This window comes from Aplysia californica, unplaced genomic scaffold (genome assembly GCF_000002075.1).
Source record: "Aplysia californica isolate F4 #8 unplaced genomic scaffold, AplCal3.0 scaffold00319, whole genome shotgun sequence".
NCBI classification, from domain to species: domain Eukaryota; kingdom Metazoa; phylum Mollusca; class Gastropoda; order Aplysiida; family Aplysiidae; genus Aplysia; species Aplysia californica.
The window spans coordinates 192,143-209,396 of NW_004797589.1; the positions used below are offsets into that span (position 1 = coordinate 192,143).

The window sequence follows — 17,254 nt, forward strand, 5'->3', positions numbered from 1 at the left end:
ACACACACACACACACAGAACACACACACACACACACGCTCACGGGCCACTCCATTCAACAAATCTCGAGAACGGAAACTGTCAGGAAAAATATAGTTCAAATTTGTTGTCCCGATCGTTCAGAGAAATAGAGCCTGCCTTTTTTTCTTGTGTATTGATTTTGTGTTATCTTTTATAGGTAGAACAGTCTCAGCAATTTTTTTCCCTCAAATTTACCTTCTCCTCAAATTTGTACTCACATTCACACTCCAGCGCGTGTGTGCATACACACAAACACACAAATACACGCACGCACACACTTGCACGCACACATACACAGAAGCTCGCACACACACATACACACAAGCGCCCACACACACACGCACACACACACAGCCCAAGAAGTGGGCGATGAACGAGATCTAGTGTCGTAGCCCATCGCGCGTCCAAGCGGCAAAGCGGGCCCGCCACGGTAAGATCTAGTCAACTCCCGAGGGAAGCCCCGGATGATTTAAAAAATAAATGGCGGAAATACATCATCTATATTTGGGCCAGTTACAAAGGTGTGCAAGGTGCTCGCTGTAGCTTCATGTGTTCAGCAGCCGTGTTGCCTTAACTTTGTTAGTATGAACTAGCATGAAAATATCCTGACCACAGTGACAATATTAATTTAATAATTAAACTAGCCTCTCATGAATGATGATAAAGGTAGACATTCTGGGTGTTATTTTTAGTAGTCATTTACTGATCCAGTCCTTTTGTAAAGTTAAGATCTCTTACCTGGACTTGGTGGAAATTTATACGAAGTGATTATTTCTCCGAACGCTCGGGAAAATAAACTTGACCTCTATTTCTCCGACCGGTTTCCGTTCTCTAGATTTTTTGGTTATTTGCAAGAAATCGTCTAATTGTACAGTTTACGTACTTTGATTGTTAACTGTAACAGACTCCCCCCACTTGTGCTAACGTGTTTTCCCCTGCTTGGTTGGTTTGGAGAAGGGACAGGGCGAGATAAGGAGTTTTTATATAAGCAAACTGGAATTCCAACCGCAGAGCTGTTAGAATTATATCTCAAATTGACTTACCCTACTGACTATGCTCCTTCTATTCTGAATCAACAAGGTGGCTGGCCTGCTCTTCTTGATTTTCTTCACACTCCCACTCTTACCCCTACACCCATGGATGTCCTGACACCTGTCCATAGTTGATCTTGTACTTGCACGTTTTGGATTTAGAGCTTAAATGTTTACAATTTTTTGTTAAATGAATGTAGCTTTTTATCTGTGAATTCTTTTGAAGTTTGCTGTTTTTTGAAAAGTTATTTAGTTACTAGTTAGGAAGTATCATTTATTTTACTGTTGTTTCAGCCAAAATTGTCATTTGGCACAAAATCAATACATGGCTTCGCTTTCCAAATTCATTATTTTATTCTCAGAAAGATTGAGTTTATAGTAAGAGTGAAAAAAATATCCCTCTTGAGAAGTCAAGATATTTGTGGTTGAAGAAGGTGGGGTCACCTGGTTTCAGTCGTAAAATTACCGAGAAAATGGCCGCCAAAGTTTGGTAACTTCAGTAGCTGGAGGGTTGTTGAAAACTGAAAAATTACTTATTTTGTGCCTTTAATCAACGTTTTTCAGTCAAATTCACACAGAAATGTGGTTTAGGGACATTAAAGGTGTTGAGCCCCCCCCCCCCCCCCCCCCAAATAATTCGATTTCATTATTTTGACGAGCGCTTGATTTTACCATGATGCCTCACATATAGTTTCTTATCTCAGGAGACTAAGTCTTAGTTTTCAATGTGAAATAGATGATGGTAGTGCTTAACTGTTTCAGTTTCAAAGTTGCCCAGTGGGCAGGAAGTATGGTGTTGTGTTTTGATGTGATTCTGCTGATAATCATGAGGGGCATTCGTGGATTTTTTAAAGAAGAAAAAGCTGCTGATGGATCTCTTGTTTTCATGTTGATTTAGGGATTTGTGTTTCGCTTTTTTTCCCACTTTTTTAGTGGATCACGGGGGTCATTCAAGGAGCTCACCTCTCCACAGCTTCGGAGGCCTCTCATACTGTGATGGTGAGTTTATAAGTTTGTGGTTTAATTTTAAATAATTTGATCAGTAGTCAAGTGTCACATGTATGCTGTGAGTAATTGGGTGAAGGGGAATCTGCCTTAGTTATCGTTACATAATTGTGCTCTCTCTCTCTCCCTCTCTCTCCCACTCTCTCTCTCCCCCTCTCTCTCTCTCTCTCTCTCTCTCTCTCTCTCTCTCTCTCCCCCTCTCTCTCCCTCTCTCTCTCCCCCTCTCTCTTCTCTCTCTCTCCATCTCTCTCTCTCTCTCCATCTCTCTCTCCATCTCTCTCTCTCTCTCTCTCCATCTCTCTCTCTCTCCATCTCTCTCTCTCCATCTCTCTCTCTCTATATATATATATATCTCCATTTCTCTCTCTCTCTCTCTCTCTCTCTCTCTCTCTCTCTCTCTCTCTCTCTCTCCATCTCTCTCTCTCTCTCCACCTCTCTCTCCCTCTCCATCTCTCTCCCTCTCTCCATCTCTCTCCCTCTCCATCTCCCTCTCTCTCTTTTGCTCTCTCTCTCTTCCTCCATCTCCCTCTTTTCGTCCCTCTCTTTTTCTCTCTCTCTCTCTCTTTCCTTCCCTCTCCTCCTCCCCCTCTCTCCCCCTACGTCTCTCCCCCCTACGTCAGCCCCCTCTCTCTCTCCCTCTCTGACTCTCTATTCTGTCTCTCTCACTACTCAGTGTTTGTTTTTATGTCTCTAATATACTAGCTGTACTCTCCAAGAATCGCTTTGTCTTTCTCATTTGTAGATTCTATGTGTTCTCATCATAACTCTTTGTGTGGCAACACCCTAATTAATTGTACTTTTTTGGCACAAAAGAAAAATTAAGGTTGATATAATGTTTAAGTTTTTTGTGGGCAGGAGTGTGTGTGTGTGTGTGTGTGTGTGTGTGTGTGTGTGTTTGTGTATGAGCATGCATGCGTGCATGCATACACACATGCATGCGTGCATGCATACACGCATGCATCTGTACAAGTCAATTTAATGCTTTCTCCAAGGAGACTGTCAATTGTATTCAGCTGTTATAGACTTTGCAACTGTGCTGAATGTAAAATTGTAATTTGAGCTACCTGGATAAGTGCCAACCACTTGGAAATGTGATGATATGGCAAGAAATACATGTACCGCAGTTACAGCTGTCTCTTCCTGTTTCCGCCCCACTGAGATTCTTGTCTAGGTGCGTTGTTTAAAATTATCTCCCTTTCTAAGAGCACAAAAGGCTTTTGAATTGAATAAAAGTGAGGGGAAAAACAGTCCTGTAAGTTTCCACTTACGGTCATAGGCGAGGAAGAAGATAGTTAATTGACAAATTGTATTTTAGTTTTAGTAAGAGTTTTACAACACTTGTAACATAATACAATAACATTGATAAGGTCATATAAGTGCCGAAGATTAGAGGTGTTACAAGCGAGTAACAAACACTAAAAAGAAGGAGGAGAGATCAGGACGATAGATGTTTGATAGGAAAGAGGGAGCAAACCACACCAGAGCACCCACCAATCACATACCAAATTGTATTTAATGTAATCCCTTTAGTTGGTGGTTTTGTGTGGATATTCGGATAAATCGTACACTAGTACTGTTCGTTCTTTTTATTCTGGGTTTTGTTCCTCTTCCTACTGCCCCTCAGCCCTACAAGCTCCATCTTCTGGAGAATGGCCCAAATACAGAAGTTACTTACACCCGCGAAGAGGCCCTCAAGTTCTACAAACAAATGAGGATGATTCGGGTGATGGAGACCACAGCGGGAAACCTCTACAAGTCTAAGATCATACGGGGCTTTTGCCATCTTTATTCAGGACAGGTATGTGGCATGTCTGCTGCTGCATATTTTATGTAGATGTTGGAACGTACTATTCTATTGTCATTGGTTTTGTTTGAAATATTTTGAGTTACGGAATGTCTCTATGCCAATGTGTAACAATGGAAGATCATCTCACTGACTAATTGTAGGTACCCGACAATAAACTTTTGTATTGGTTTTAGGTGAAAAATTAGTTCAAAGATCAAAGGAACTTTTCATTCTGAGCATTTTGATATTGATTTTATTGCAATTGGATGGTATTTAAGGATATTGTGAATGTATATTTTTGCACACGTCGCAAAATATGAAAAACACTATTTTCAGAGACTGCTCACATAATAATATAACGAACGTTGCTACACAAACCAAACTTCTTCAGTCAAGAGTCAATGGTTCATGCATTAAGCTCAGTTTTTTTAATTCAAAATGATCAAAATATGGCCTAAAAATGACCCGGAAGCCAATATCTCATTTTTTTTTATAAGGGGAGGCAAAAACAACAAAATGTCATCAACTTCAAAATTTTACTAAAATTCACCTCCTATAATTGACAGATGCACATATTAAATTAAAGAAAAAAGAAAAGCTCTTTTTAAATTAAGGTTTGCAAACAGAATAAGAAAATGTCGAAGAAATCCTACCTCTGCTTTTGATAATTCCAGGAAGCTGTAGCAGTAGGAATGGAGGCAGCAATAACCCCGCAAGACTCAGTCATCACAGCTTACAGAGCTCACGGCTGGACGTACGTCCGTGGCATTTCAGTTCATGGTGTCTTGGCAGAACTGACAGGTCTGCCCAGAGCTTTTAAAAAAAATCAGTCTTTGATTGATTGGTTGTTGTTTGCTATTGTTATTTATTGTTACTATGAAGACGCCTACCTTTGAGCTGTTGTCTGTTGACTCACTGCCATGCTGCATCAGTTGGAGATGTGAGTCATCACTGTTTGCTTTCAATAGTAATAAATCCAGATTTGGCAATGTACAGTGCCACACCCCCTTGAAGCTCCATATTGCCCTACTTCCATTTGCCCATCGCAATGTGTGCCAAGAAAAAAACAAAAATACTAGTACAGATGTGGCAAAAGCTAAAATCCAGAATGAATCTCTTCTTCATTCATGCTTATGATGATATCTACTAGGCTAAAATTTCTTTTTTTTTTTTTGTGGTTGCAAAAAAAATGTACATAAAATCATTTTGGTTTGGAGTTATGCCTCATATTCTGAGACTTCAGTCTTGTTGAGCCGGAATGACTCTGAGGGGGACTGGGATTGGTTGTTCCCTGTTGCAATTTGGAATGTTGTCCCCAGCCTAGTGTGGGAAGAAAAATTGTGTGTGTACCTGGAGAAAAGTACCGCAAGATGCTTTTGCTCCAACTGAGTTACCATACACAGGCAATAAAGATCAAAACTCGATTTTGTACAAAAATTGATTTTCATTTAAAAAAATGATTTTTTAGCCATTTATCTATCAATATTTTACAAAGTTTTGTGTTTATTTTACTCTAAAAATGTATTTTTTAAAGATGTGTCTTGACACAAGTCATCTTATGTACATGTATTATCTGAAACAAAAATTGTGTGAGAACATTTTGTGTCAGAGCCTACTGCTAAGTAATATATAAATAAACCCCATGACACCGCGCACTAAAATTTAGGTCAGCTTGTTACATTTCTGGAGCTGTGAAATTCTACAACTTTTTCTTTTTAAAAATCAACCCCTTCACATGGGGGGGGGGGGGGTTCTCGTGGCCAAGAGGTTAAGGTGTTGGTCTCTCTTTCAATGGTCCTGCGTTTGAATCCGGGTAGCGACAAAACATTTTTCTTCTCTAAAATGGTCTCCTTTCGCCTCCTTTCCTGCTCTCTAGCAATGTTCTGTCGTCTGCTTTCGTCTCCTCTTCCTGCCTTTGTCCCCTCCTCTGGGCTTCTGACTCTTTCTGCAGTCTTTCTACTGCTACTCTTTGGCTCCTTCTTACTGCTGTCTTTCAGCCACACCCCTGATCTTCTGGTAGGAACGATCTACACCTAGCCTTCTCGGAAAAGGGTGAAAAATCTCGGAGGTCCCGTGTGCAAGTTGCGCACGTTAAAGTTCCCTTTGTGGTCTAAAATCGATTAGAGTAGGCTTTGGCCGCCACCTGGGCAAATTCAAAATTTTCTACTAACTGAAAAAGTTTAATGTGTCCGGCGCCCTCATATGACCTTATGCAGTTGCGAGCGCCGTTAAACACTTACCAGAAGAAAAAAAATACCCTTCACACAGCGTATAAAATTTAGGTTAGCTTGTGTCCTTTCTTGTGATGTTTAGTGTGCACGAGTACATTGCCACAGTAAAGGAAGGGAGGCTCTGTGCCTTCATGTATCCTAAAACACTTCATCAGCAAAGCTGCAAAATTTCTAGATTTGTTGGATGGTGAATTTGCTTTGAAAATGTTTTGATAACACTTTGAAACTGTTTAATTGTCTAAAACGGTGCTTTTTAAATTTGGACTTTGAGTCGTAAATGTTGTCAAGGGTTTCGGAGACTAGCATCATAGTTGGCTGATTGATCGGTACCAGTATTCTTTTGGAGAACTCAATCCACTTCCATTGAAGCTTTTTTACCACCCCCCCATTGACCAAGAGGTCATTAAATGTTCAGAAATAAAACACCCTTACTTTTTAATGATAAGGCCCCCCCAAGTTGTTCAGAATTGATTTTTATTCAGAAAGTACAATAAAATGCACATCCTCAAAATGTGTCATACAGTTCCTTTCACCAGGCACACACACAAGTTTCATGATGGTGTTCGTTTGATGTAATTGGTGGACATCTCTGGAAGGCTGCATTTCTTTTTATTTCCTGTTTTGTTTTTATTTTTATCTGTTATAATTGAGTTACCTTTTTTTTTTTTTTTCGAAGATAGACTTGGATGGTTGGAGGGTGCTGCTTCTTGACTTTCCTGTCCCCTCTTGTTTCTCTTTGTGTTTTCTGTTGTTCTGGCATCAGTCTGCCTTTTTTTCGTTCTAAAAAAGAAAAAAGATAAAAATGCTTTCCTGGTCACGTAGTAATGGTGTATGTGTTTTTTTTTGGGCACTCTAGAAAGGAGAGAGAGATAGAGAGAGAGAGAGAGAGAGAGAGAGAGAGAGAGAGAGAGAGAGAGAGAGAGAGAGAGAGAGAGAGAGAGAGAGAGAGAGAGAGAGAGAGAGAGAGAGAGAGAGAGAGAGAGAGAGAGAGAGAGAGAGAGAGAGAGAGAGAGAGAGAGAGAGAGAGAGAGAGAGGAGGGGGGGGGGGGGAGAGACACACACCCTCACTAATACTAATGCGAACACTATTTGATTTTTCCCTCTCCTTAGAACTTTCTCAGTTTAAAAAATCTATTCTTTGAGAATGTACTTGAGAAGACTAAAAATAAGTTTGGATGTTGAAGTACAAAATATTGGACAGTGGTTACAGATTTCTTTTTAAAGAAAGCTTTAAAATTGGATTACTTATGCTTTTTCTGTACTCTGTTTATATGGGGTTTTTTTCAGGTCGCAAGACTGGGTGTGCCAATGGCAAAGGTGGATCTATGCACATGTACTCACCTAATTTCTTTGGAGGAAATGGCATTGTTGGAGCTCAGGTATGATCAGCTAATTCCACTCTTGTGTCAGGACATGAAGCCTTTGAGTGTTAAAGGAGTTTTATTTTGGATGGGTTTTTGAGTGCATTGATTTTGTAATATGACACATTTCCTCTGGAATACATACATTTGAGATGTAAGCTGTGGTGCTTGTTAATCATGATATGCAAGGGAACATTATTGTAGGACTTACGATCTCTAAAAGTGTTTGTTTATATTGGCAGCCAAGTCTATGTTATTTCAAAGTGCATTCTACAGAGGTTTTGTGGAAACTTATGAAATTTTTGTTTGCTTCCTTGTTGATTTTCGTACCTGGCCAGCATTATGAAGGTGGTAAAAAGTTGTAGGTCTATAAGAACGACTTATTCATATGACTTTATCAAATTGGTTGAAGGGGACTCATAATGTTATGAAGCTCATTCTCAAAAGGCAGTTTTTTGAAATGGAAAGTTTTCAGGATAAAGGAAAACTTGCTTGTGGTACATGAAGGGGATGGACTCTCAATGCAGAAAGGTTGTAGTTTGGTACTGGTTCCTAGTAAGGACGTTTAATTTAATTTTAGAGTTTTCAATTTTTGTGAGATGTTCCATTATACAAGGAGAACTTGAGCTTGTACATTCTTAAGTATAATTGAGACTAAATAATTAGTGGTAAGTTGTAAGTCTTATTGAAAAATCAGAGTTTTTGTTCAGTTTGGAAAAGGTGTATGCCTGAAGGGAGAACTATGAATTTTCAGACAAGGAAGCCATGTCCCACACCGCCTGAATAGGCTTTAATCACTGATAAGCAAAGAGATGGAACAGTTTGCCTCTTGAATAATCTTTGTTGTTTTGGTGGGAGAGCATAGAACATTGAATGAATGTGTTATTTTTCTTCAATATACTGCAGGTCCCCCTTGGTGCAGGAATTGCTTTTGCGCACAAATACCAGGAACAAGACAATGTGTGTATTGCCCTGTACGGCGATGGTGCAGCCAACCAAGGGCAACTCTATGAAGCCTTTAACATGGCCAAGCTGTGGGATCTTCCGTGCATCTTTGTCTGTGAGAACAACGGTTTCGGCATGGGCACATCTGCCGAGAGAGCTGCAGCCAGCACGACCTACTACAAAAGAGGAGACTATGTGCCGGGATTGTGGGTAAGGGGACATGACTGTGCGGACGAATTCACAATTTGGTTTTATTGTCTATGTTTCATTTCCGTTGAGTTAACTTTATTCAATGAGCTATTTTGAACAAAAGTAGACTACGAGCTGGTGCCAGACAGAAGGGACTTTTTATTTAAAGTATGTTTCTACATTTCTGATGTTAAACTTGCACTCATTAAATCTGGGGCGCGTTTGGGAAAACAAGATTTCTTGTCAAAGTTGTGTACCCTGTTGTGTTCTAGCTGATAGGATGGCTTTTGAAAAGGTCTGGATGAAAAGAATTCAATGACAAAGAATTGGATGCAAGTCTTGTGGAAGTTATGTAAATAGGCTTGATATGTGAGTCTATTTTAAACAGTGGAAAAAAAAACCACTGTAAAAAAAAAGGTGACTGTGTTTGTCCTAGAGAAGATTACCAGTATGTAATATAAGTAATGCCAATTTTGCAGGGATTATGATGAAGCTGAGAGGGTTTATAGGCAGATGTCTCAGAAATGTCCTGGGTGTCTGGTGGGAAGAGAGGGATCCCAACGTGGAAGTCTTTGATTTCAATGATATAAACCCCATAAGAGAAGAAGGTGAATAGAAGAAGGTAGCGTAAATATGGCCTCGCGGCCTTCCGAGTGCTTGGTTTCGGTGAAATCGGGGTACTTCAGATCGCTGTTTCTTTGCTCTTTCGCTGTAAAACACCAAATTCTGTACACCCTGAAAAACTTCTGCTTTTCCTCGTTGCAGTGGTGTTAGTTGTTTATCCGAGTATTTGGAGGTGGAGAATCGCAGTGGAAAGCGAAGCCCCTCGCTGTCGGAATGCGTAAAAAAATTTACACGCATGTGTTCAAATGCTTCGCGGAAAGATTGATAATCAAATACCATCTTTTTATTGGCAGAGAACTGTAGAACTTTGATATATTTTTGGCCTTTGCTTTTTAAATAGAAAGCCTTTTAAAATACCGTCAAAGTTCTCAAAGGTCCTTTTTTAAAACCCGAAATATGTAAAAATACCGGCTCGAAAAAGGTATTAATAGAAAGATCAGTTCATTTTCTATTAGAATATAGTAATTGGCTTGGAATTATTTTGTATCAATCCTTCCGCGAAACTCGGAAAGCATGTGACCCCCCCACGCAGGGAGCACTCAGTACACTACAGTATATTACAGTATAGGGTCAACGCTCTGTGTTTTTGTCGAAATAACGACAGATCTTAGTGTTTGAGGCAAAAAAAAAATGCTGATTTTGTAATGTTCTCACTGTCTTGAAAAAAATTAGGCATTTCTGTTATAGTAATTGTACTCTGTTAATGTGGAGATGTTTGGTGCACTTGGTACTCTTTTATTGTCTGTCAAACATGGGGTTGCAGCCAGTTAGCGACTTAAGCAATATTTGATCATATTTAAACAGCTACCATTTTCTTAAAAATTAACTTAGAGGTAAAAGAATGGTACCAAAATTCTCAAGAGACGTAGGCCTTTCATATGGAAAGACACATTGGACATACAGCTACTTTGAAAATATAGTTTTTGGTACCTAATAGAAGACAGTGGAGGTTTGCTTAGCATAAACAAGTCTCAACATCTCATAATAGCTCAGACTTGAAAACTAATAAAAAAAGAAAGAGAGTAATACCAAAGAACAGCGAAGGATGACAGATTAGAGGCAGGAAAGATGTTCATGGAATGAGCTTAGATGACATGCCAAAGAATAGAGAAATATAATTACATTCTTTTCAAATATTTACATAAATCTCACCACTGCCTATTCTTTCTTGTGTCCGTAGGTTGATGGCATGGATGTGTTGGCTGTGAAAGAAGCCACCCGCTTCGCTAAAGATTTTGTGCTCAAGAACGGGCCCATTCTCATTGAGGCTGCTACTTACAGATACCATGGACACAGTATGAGTGATCCCGGAACAAGGTAAATTATACACAAACACCCTCTCTGAACATATTTGTTGTCTCATTCTAAGGTTTCCTTTCTGATATTATAAGTAGGTCAAATGTGAACCCATTCTGTAGTGTCAGTGTTAGGTCATCATGTTTTTAAAAAATTTATTAACTCACTTGAGTTTCCTGCACCTGTTGCAGGAAGCCGGACCAAGCGCCTATTTCCAATGCTGCAAAATTAAATATTCTAAGTACATGGACATTAGACATACATTCTTTCTCTTTCTCGACTAACTTAGTTTTATCAAGACTCGATTATTGTAACTCCTTGTTATGAGCACTATCACTGGAGAAAGTTGAAAGACTTCAAACTGTCCAAAACAATGCTGCACGTTTAGTTTTATGGAAAAGAAATTGAGACTCTGCAAAACCTCTTTTACGGACATTGCATTGGCTTCCTGTTGAGAAAAAAATTGTGTACAAGTTGGCCTCCATATGTCACAAATGCTTGAATGATAATGCACCATCCTATTTATCAAATCTGTTGACACTGTACATTCCAACTCGCAGTTTCAGGTCTTCAGGTGACAAAAAGAAATTTCGTTTACCATCTATGAAACTAAAACAATGGGTGAAAGGGCATTTGAATATCAAAGCCCCAAGATCTGGAATGTTTTACCGAGTACTTCATGGGAGATCAAATCTTTTGATTCTTTCAAATGTCTGCTGAAGTCATTTCTGTTTTTTAATTAATAAGATGAATATTTGGAGTGATTTTCTTTCAGTCAGAACATGTTTTATGTTACTGTGGTACATTGTGTTGTATTGTAAAGCGCTCAGAGCCTACTCGTGGTTGAGCGCTATATAAATGTAATTCGTTATTTATTATTATTACCGGTATCCTTCCTCCCCCATAAACTGGTATGGTATACTTATGATGCTAACTATTCACTGCATCCCCCCCGCCCGGTTGCCTTTGTATGGTATTGGTCTTCTCCTTCACATGTTCTCACTGGTCCACTCCTTCCGAAGTGTAGCTTTTATCGCTAAATGATGTCTCTCTCATGTGTGATTGAGTGATTGAGTCAGAAGAAAAAATTCCAGTCAAAATGTTGTCTAATGAAGCTGGCTTATTCCTTTCCCTCCAGCTATCGTACCCGTGAAGAGATCCAGGAGGTCAGACAAACTCGTGACCCCATTGGTAAATTCAAGGAGGTCATCATTAACGCTGGACTGGTGACTAATGAAGAGATCAAGGTGAGTTCATTCTTGTTTTTGGTTTTTTTTCTAATTCCTCGTAATTTTAGTTACTTGGGTTCACATGTAGGCTGGCATTGTGCCAACGTCTGAGGTGTTTCACCTGGCACACTCAGGATGTGTGTTTGATACTGTGAAACACTGATATAAAGAACAAGCCCAGGCCGAAAAAATAGTTCTTTGTATCAGTATTTCTTTATTTCAGTCAACACACACAAACATATTTTTACTCACATAGTCCTTTTCGGTCATAGTATTGGGAATAGTATACATGGTACATGTACCTAGCATCTGCGTTTGTCGCGGCAGTCGCGGCCGCGATTTTTGGGCATTTTTTGATCCGTGAATCGCGGCCGCAATTTTTGCAGTTTTCAAAAAAGACAAAACAACAAAGCTACTTCATAATATATTAGACATGTATTTTGATAAGTTTTAAGATGTCCATGTGTAGGTTATCTATTTTCAAGCGGAGAATATAAGTAATCTCTTTGTTGTGTTTTAATTTGTTGGTGTGTTAATATAACAAAAATTGTTCTGATGATTTTTTTGTTTATACAGCGTAATGTCATTAATTTGATGCTGTTCCTCCTTTTTATAATATATAAATGTGTTATGTTAGAGCGTGTGTCCACCAAAAGTGAATTCTGACACTGGCACACCCGGAATGTGTGTGATTCCATAATTTACATTTATTTTAATATCCTGTAGGCCTACTTTTTCTTGAATTACACACGTTTAGGGTTAAAACAGCCTATCTTCAGATAGGTGGACACGTGCCCTAATTTGTTAATTTTTGTTGTTAGTTATATCCGTGCTGTTTTGATTTCATTCTTTTGTGAAACCTTTATTTTTTACGTTTTTACACTCTGGGCGACCACAAATGATACTTTGGATGCTTAAAACAGAGCACAAGAAATTCCGGTGCCTTAGACTGTTACCTCTATCAACATATTGTTTTATATTATGTCGTCACAGAGAATTGAAAGCTTGAAAACTAATGGCAACTTTTGCCACTTTTTGTGCAAACTTTTTGGACAAAAATTGGCAACAAACGCAGATGCTAGATGTACAGTAACTTATTTCTTCCTAAGACAAGGAAAAAAGGAAGTTATAAATGGATGTTTGCTGCTTTACCCTTTCTCCTACATCCATAACAAACTTTTGCACGTTCTCAAGAACATTAAAAAATCCCCCCCCCCTTCGACTACGAAATAATTTCTCAGTTTCTCCGCACTTTGTTTTGCCTCCGCGAAGCTCACTGTCACAGTTATCTGCTCGTGATCTTCACTGTTTGAAAAGTAGAAGCTTCCTTTACTTGCTCCACAATTGTGCCGATAAGTGTGTAGTCAGACTCGCATGGCAGTTGGGCATCTCTTGGTTCGGTCAACTCATAAAGATGGGCTAACCCCCCACGAGGCAGTGCTACTGACTGAAAAGTCTTTGGGTCATTCCCAAAAGGGGGATATTAACATGTTCTTATGCACAGTAGAATTGTAAATGGGCTGATTCATCAATGTCATGCTCATAACTGTGCCTGAACTGCAACAGGGAACTACTTCTTTTTCTTTCCTAATCTTTACTATCGTCGTTTTCCTCTACTTCTTTAGTGTGTTTGTCACACTCTTGTGACCCGCTATTTCCGGGGTGCCTTGATAGTCGAAGCAGAGTTTGTGCTGTTGAGGCTAGAGAGGTGAGCAGAGTAAGCTTGATTCCCTGTAAGGACTTCTCTGTTGACATCCACCGCTTTGGGCTCATATGACCTTATGCAGTTGTGAGCGCCGTAAAAACTCTACTAAAATTGAAGAGATGGGCTGATTCGCTACTTTAGTCTTAAATAGTTAGGAAAAAGACTTGTTCAGCAAGAAAATTGGTTTGTTACAGCTGTCAGTTCATTATCGTATGTTCGCTAATGCGTCAAAATAAAAATGACACCAAGAGAAAAAAAAGAGAGGCAAAAAAATGTGTTCTTTATTACTGTCAGTTCTTTACAAGAGTGTTCTGTAGTATAAGTGTGCTCTATTGTATCTATTCACTTTTGGAAGATTTTATTAAGGGCCGAAGGCCTGATTAGGCACTTGCACCATCACACAAGATGTAAAATTTAAACTAAGACATTTTAATTTTTAGTGTAAAGATCTAAGGCCAGTTAGTGTAGATTGATATCTCTCTTCCTGGTTCAGCTGGCTTCCAAATTTATGTTCAAATTATTCTGTTGTTTATGTTCCATGCTCATAGTCAAAGCAGTTTTCCTGTTCTTCTGTTTTCCATTCAATAGAATTCTGGAGTAGTCAGTTTTGGCTCTTCTACAACCGACTAATCAATCAAATATATAAATAATAAAAAACATTTTTCTTATTTGATTATTGCAGTGCTATGTTCTTTGCTTTGTCAGCAGTTATACGCTATTTTCAATAGTTCTCTTTTGCCAGTGCAGTTTCCTAGCTTCTTCAGTTTTGGGTATGGATAGATCTGTCCCCGGGGTGTTCGCATAATTTAGCTAAATTTGATCATTTTTGGCATAATTTCTGATTATTTTTCCTTTATCATTCTGTGTTAAAATTTACAGATTCGCATAATTTCAAATTTTTCGGGCTCAGTTTGCATAATTTCAGATTTTTTTTGTGTGCCTAAAACCGCGCGAACAGATAGATTGTTTTACCTTGAATGCAACCACTAAAACAGTAGGCTATTTTTTTCTGTGGGTGGTTAGCAGGGGCTCTGGTGTGGTATGCTCCTTCTTTCCTATCAAACATCTATCATGCTTATGTCTCTTCCTTCTTTTTTGTGTTTGTTAGTCTCTTCTAACAACTCCTCGAATCTTCGGCACTTATATGTGTCGCTATTGTGTTGCAAGTGCTGTTTTGCTCTTACTAAAACTAAAAACTTCTTTTGTCTTGTTTCAGAAACTGGAGGATGAGGTCAAGAAGGAGGTTGGTGAAGCAGCAGAGCTGGCCAAGACGGACCCTGAGCTTCCCCTTAACGAACTGTATACTCACATCTACGTGGACCCGCCCAAAGACATGAAGGTCCGGGGCTGCGACGACTCGATCTGGAGCGACACCCGATGAAAAGCTGTTGAGAGTGAAATCTTAAGCCTTTGGTGATATTCTGTTCAAATAACTGTTGATGTTGAGTTGACACTCTAGAGATGTTTAGAAATTCATTGCCAAACGTGCAATACTCTCAAGCTCATGTTTGTTTTGTTTGGGTTTTTTTAAACAGGAGTTGGGTTTGTTAATTTCGTGGTGGAAATAACCTACTTGTGATCTGCAGAAGATAATAGATTTCCAGTTGCAGTGGCAAAATTTTATTATGTCTCTTTGTTATTATTTAAAGGCATTGGCAACTTTGCTGTCGCCGTGTTGAAATCACAGAATGTGATGTCATTTTTAGTTGAAAGATTATTTTAATGTGTAACGGTATCTTAAAAGAGTGTGAAATATTTACTGTTCACATCAAGAGAGCCCCCATTCGTTTATTTCCTATGTAAAGTGCATCTTGTTGCCTCACTGCTGCTACTTTCACGGAGAGACAGAAAACAGCAAAGAGGGATAACCCAAAGAATCTCATTGTACGCAGTAAGTGATATTGTCATGTACGGAGTTGAGAAAAGCTGAGGTTTATTCTAGTTTAGTGGATGCTGTGGAGACGGTATTCACGAGGCTTTGATACCTTTATTTTCTGTATCAATCAATTGTGTTTGCTGTATATTTTTTTTGCCTCCGGAGTAGTATGGCAGTGGGTGAATGTGCTGTACTCAGAACTTTTTTGTACAGGAGAAGCTTTCTCAGACACTCAGACTGAGATATGTACAATTCATGTCATGAGATTTAGAGAATTGCTCATAACACGCTAAAATAAACCATTAGAACATATTTCTTGTGTTTTGGTTGTTATTTGAATAAAAATATGTCTTTCTTTATGTATTTCTGTCAGTGCAGACTTGCACTAAATCAGGGGGAAAGTCTTAGGAATAAGGGTACTCCTTTAGACGTAAGAAATTTGATAATACACAGACCAGAGAACTATATATTTGGAAAGCTCTTTGAAAAAAACTATAACATATGCTGAAAGAATTTACGATTTTAACATTTCAGCAAGGTCACGTGAACCCTAAAATCTGCCGGAAATCTCAGAAACTACCAAGGACCGGATGATGAAGCCATTTTCACTAACTGGCAGAGTCGCGGCTGCTGGCGGTTCCAAGATAAATAACGGACAATCTTTTTTTGTTCCTCTGGCTGAAAAAGAGTTCTTAACTACAGGTCCTTTTTAAAATTAGTGCTCTTTCGTTCTGCTTCGGTATTTCCGGAGTTCGTTTTCGTAAACCGGCAGTAACTGTGGTGGAAAAGAAAGTGTTGATCTCATGACTCGCGGTTGTGAAAGAGTGAAAGGCACATTCAGTTATAGTTGCCTTGTGTCGGCATGACAATATGCATCAGCTTGCCGGCATTCTGCAAGGTTAAGTTAAGACTGTCCCCGTGGTTTTATGCACCCCGCATAATTTAGCCAAATTTGATCATTTTTTGCTTAATTTCTGATTATTTTCCTTTTTCATTCTTTATAAAAAAATTAACCGAATCTCATAATTTCACATTTTTGGGCTCAGTTTGCATAATTTCAGAATTTTTCTTGCCTAAAACGATGGGGACAGTTAAGATGAAGTTGTAGAGAGTGGACCATGGCGGAGGAAAAGAAGTGGAAAACCTTCTCAGTGGAGGAAAAATGGCTGATCCTAGGACAGGTGGATTGAAAAAAAAAAATCAGTGTCATAAACCCAAATGTGCAAATCGTTTTGTATGTTGATCTCAACTTTATCAACTTTCATTTTATAAAAAAAAGGTGAAATAATTGAGAATATTGCTGATCCAGAGAGCAATCAAGTTTGTAACAGTGGAAATGGAACAAGCACTGTTTTGCTGGTTTCAACAGGCTCGGGCTATGGGGCATAATTCATCTAGTCGAGAGGCGAAGCGTCTATCAAATAATCACTGCTTCCCTTCCTAATTTTGAAACATTGTCGCAGTCAAATTCACCCATAGACGTAAACCTCATAAATTAAATGTAAAAAGACGTTCATAATCACCAATGAACAATAGACTATGCCTAACCTTCAAAACCGTTTCATTGCCACAGGAATTTGAGAAATAGCCTGTTCGCCCCTATCGGGCCATTCCATAAGCATTCACAAGCTTTGATTAAGTAAGCTTAAAGTGAGGATGGAAGAGTCTACCGATAGAGTTGAAGGGAACATGTGCATAGCAGTCAAAACTGTTTCATTGCCGCATATACCCTGTTCACCCCTTTCGAGCCACAGTTATAAGAGAGTAACAAACACAAAAAAGAAGGAGGGGAGATCAGGAGGATAGATTTTTGATAGGAAAGAAGAAGATTCATGGTCAAACTTGGCACAGATGTGGATATCTTGGAGTGAGTTTGGAATGCTCTTACAGAGGAGGGGACTGGGAGCTGGGAGCTCTTTGACTTTAAGTGGTTGATAGACTTATTCCCCCCCAAA

General features: G+C 39.1%; 1 protein-coding gene across 1 annotated transcript in view; it reads left to right on the top strand.

Annotated features, from left to right (window-relative positions):
* The window catches only part of LOC101858195 (probable pyruvate dehydrogenase E1 component subunit alpha, mitochondrial), a 17,868-nt gene extending 2,257 nt beyond the window's left edge, over nt 1–15,611 (top strand). Inside the window, exons 2-9 of the mRNA XM_005102268.2 lie at nt 1,986–2,051; nt 3,682–3,855; nt 4,518–4,644; nt 7,362–7,453; nt 8,342–8,590; nt 10,374–10,510; nt 11,628–11,736; nt 14,640–15,611. Coding sequence (XP_005102325.1) covers nt 1,986–2,051; nt 3,682–3,855; nt 4,518–4,644; nt 7,362–7,453; nt 8,342–8,590; nt 10,374–10,510; nt 11,628–11,736; nt 14,640–14,804 — 1,119 coding nt within the window. The 3' untranslated portion in view covers nt 14,805–15,611. The remainder of the gene's footprint in view (nt 1–1,985; nt 2,052–3,681; nt 3,856–4,517; nt 4,645–7,361; nt 7,454–8,341; nt 8,591–10,373; nt 10,511–11,627; nt 11,737–14,639) is intronic.
* Nucleotides 15,612–17,254: the final 1,643 nt, after the last annotated feature.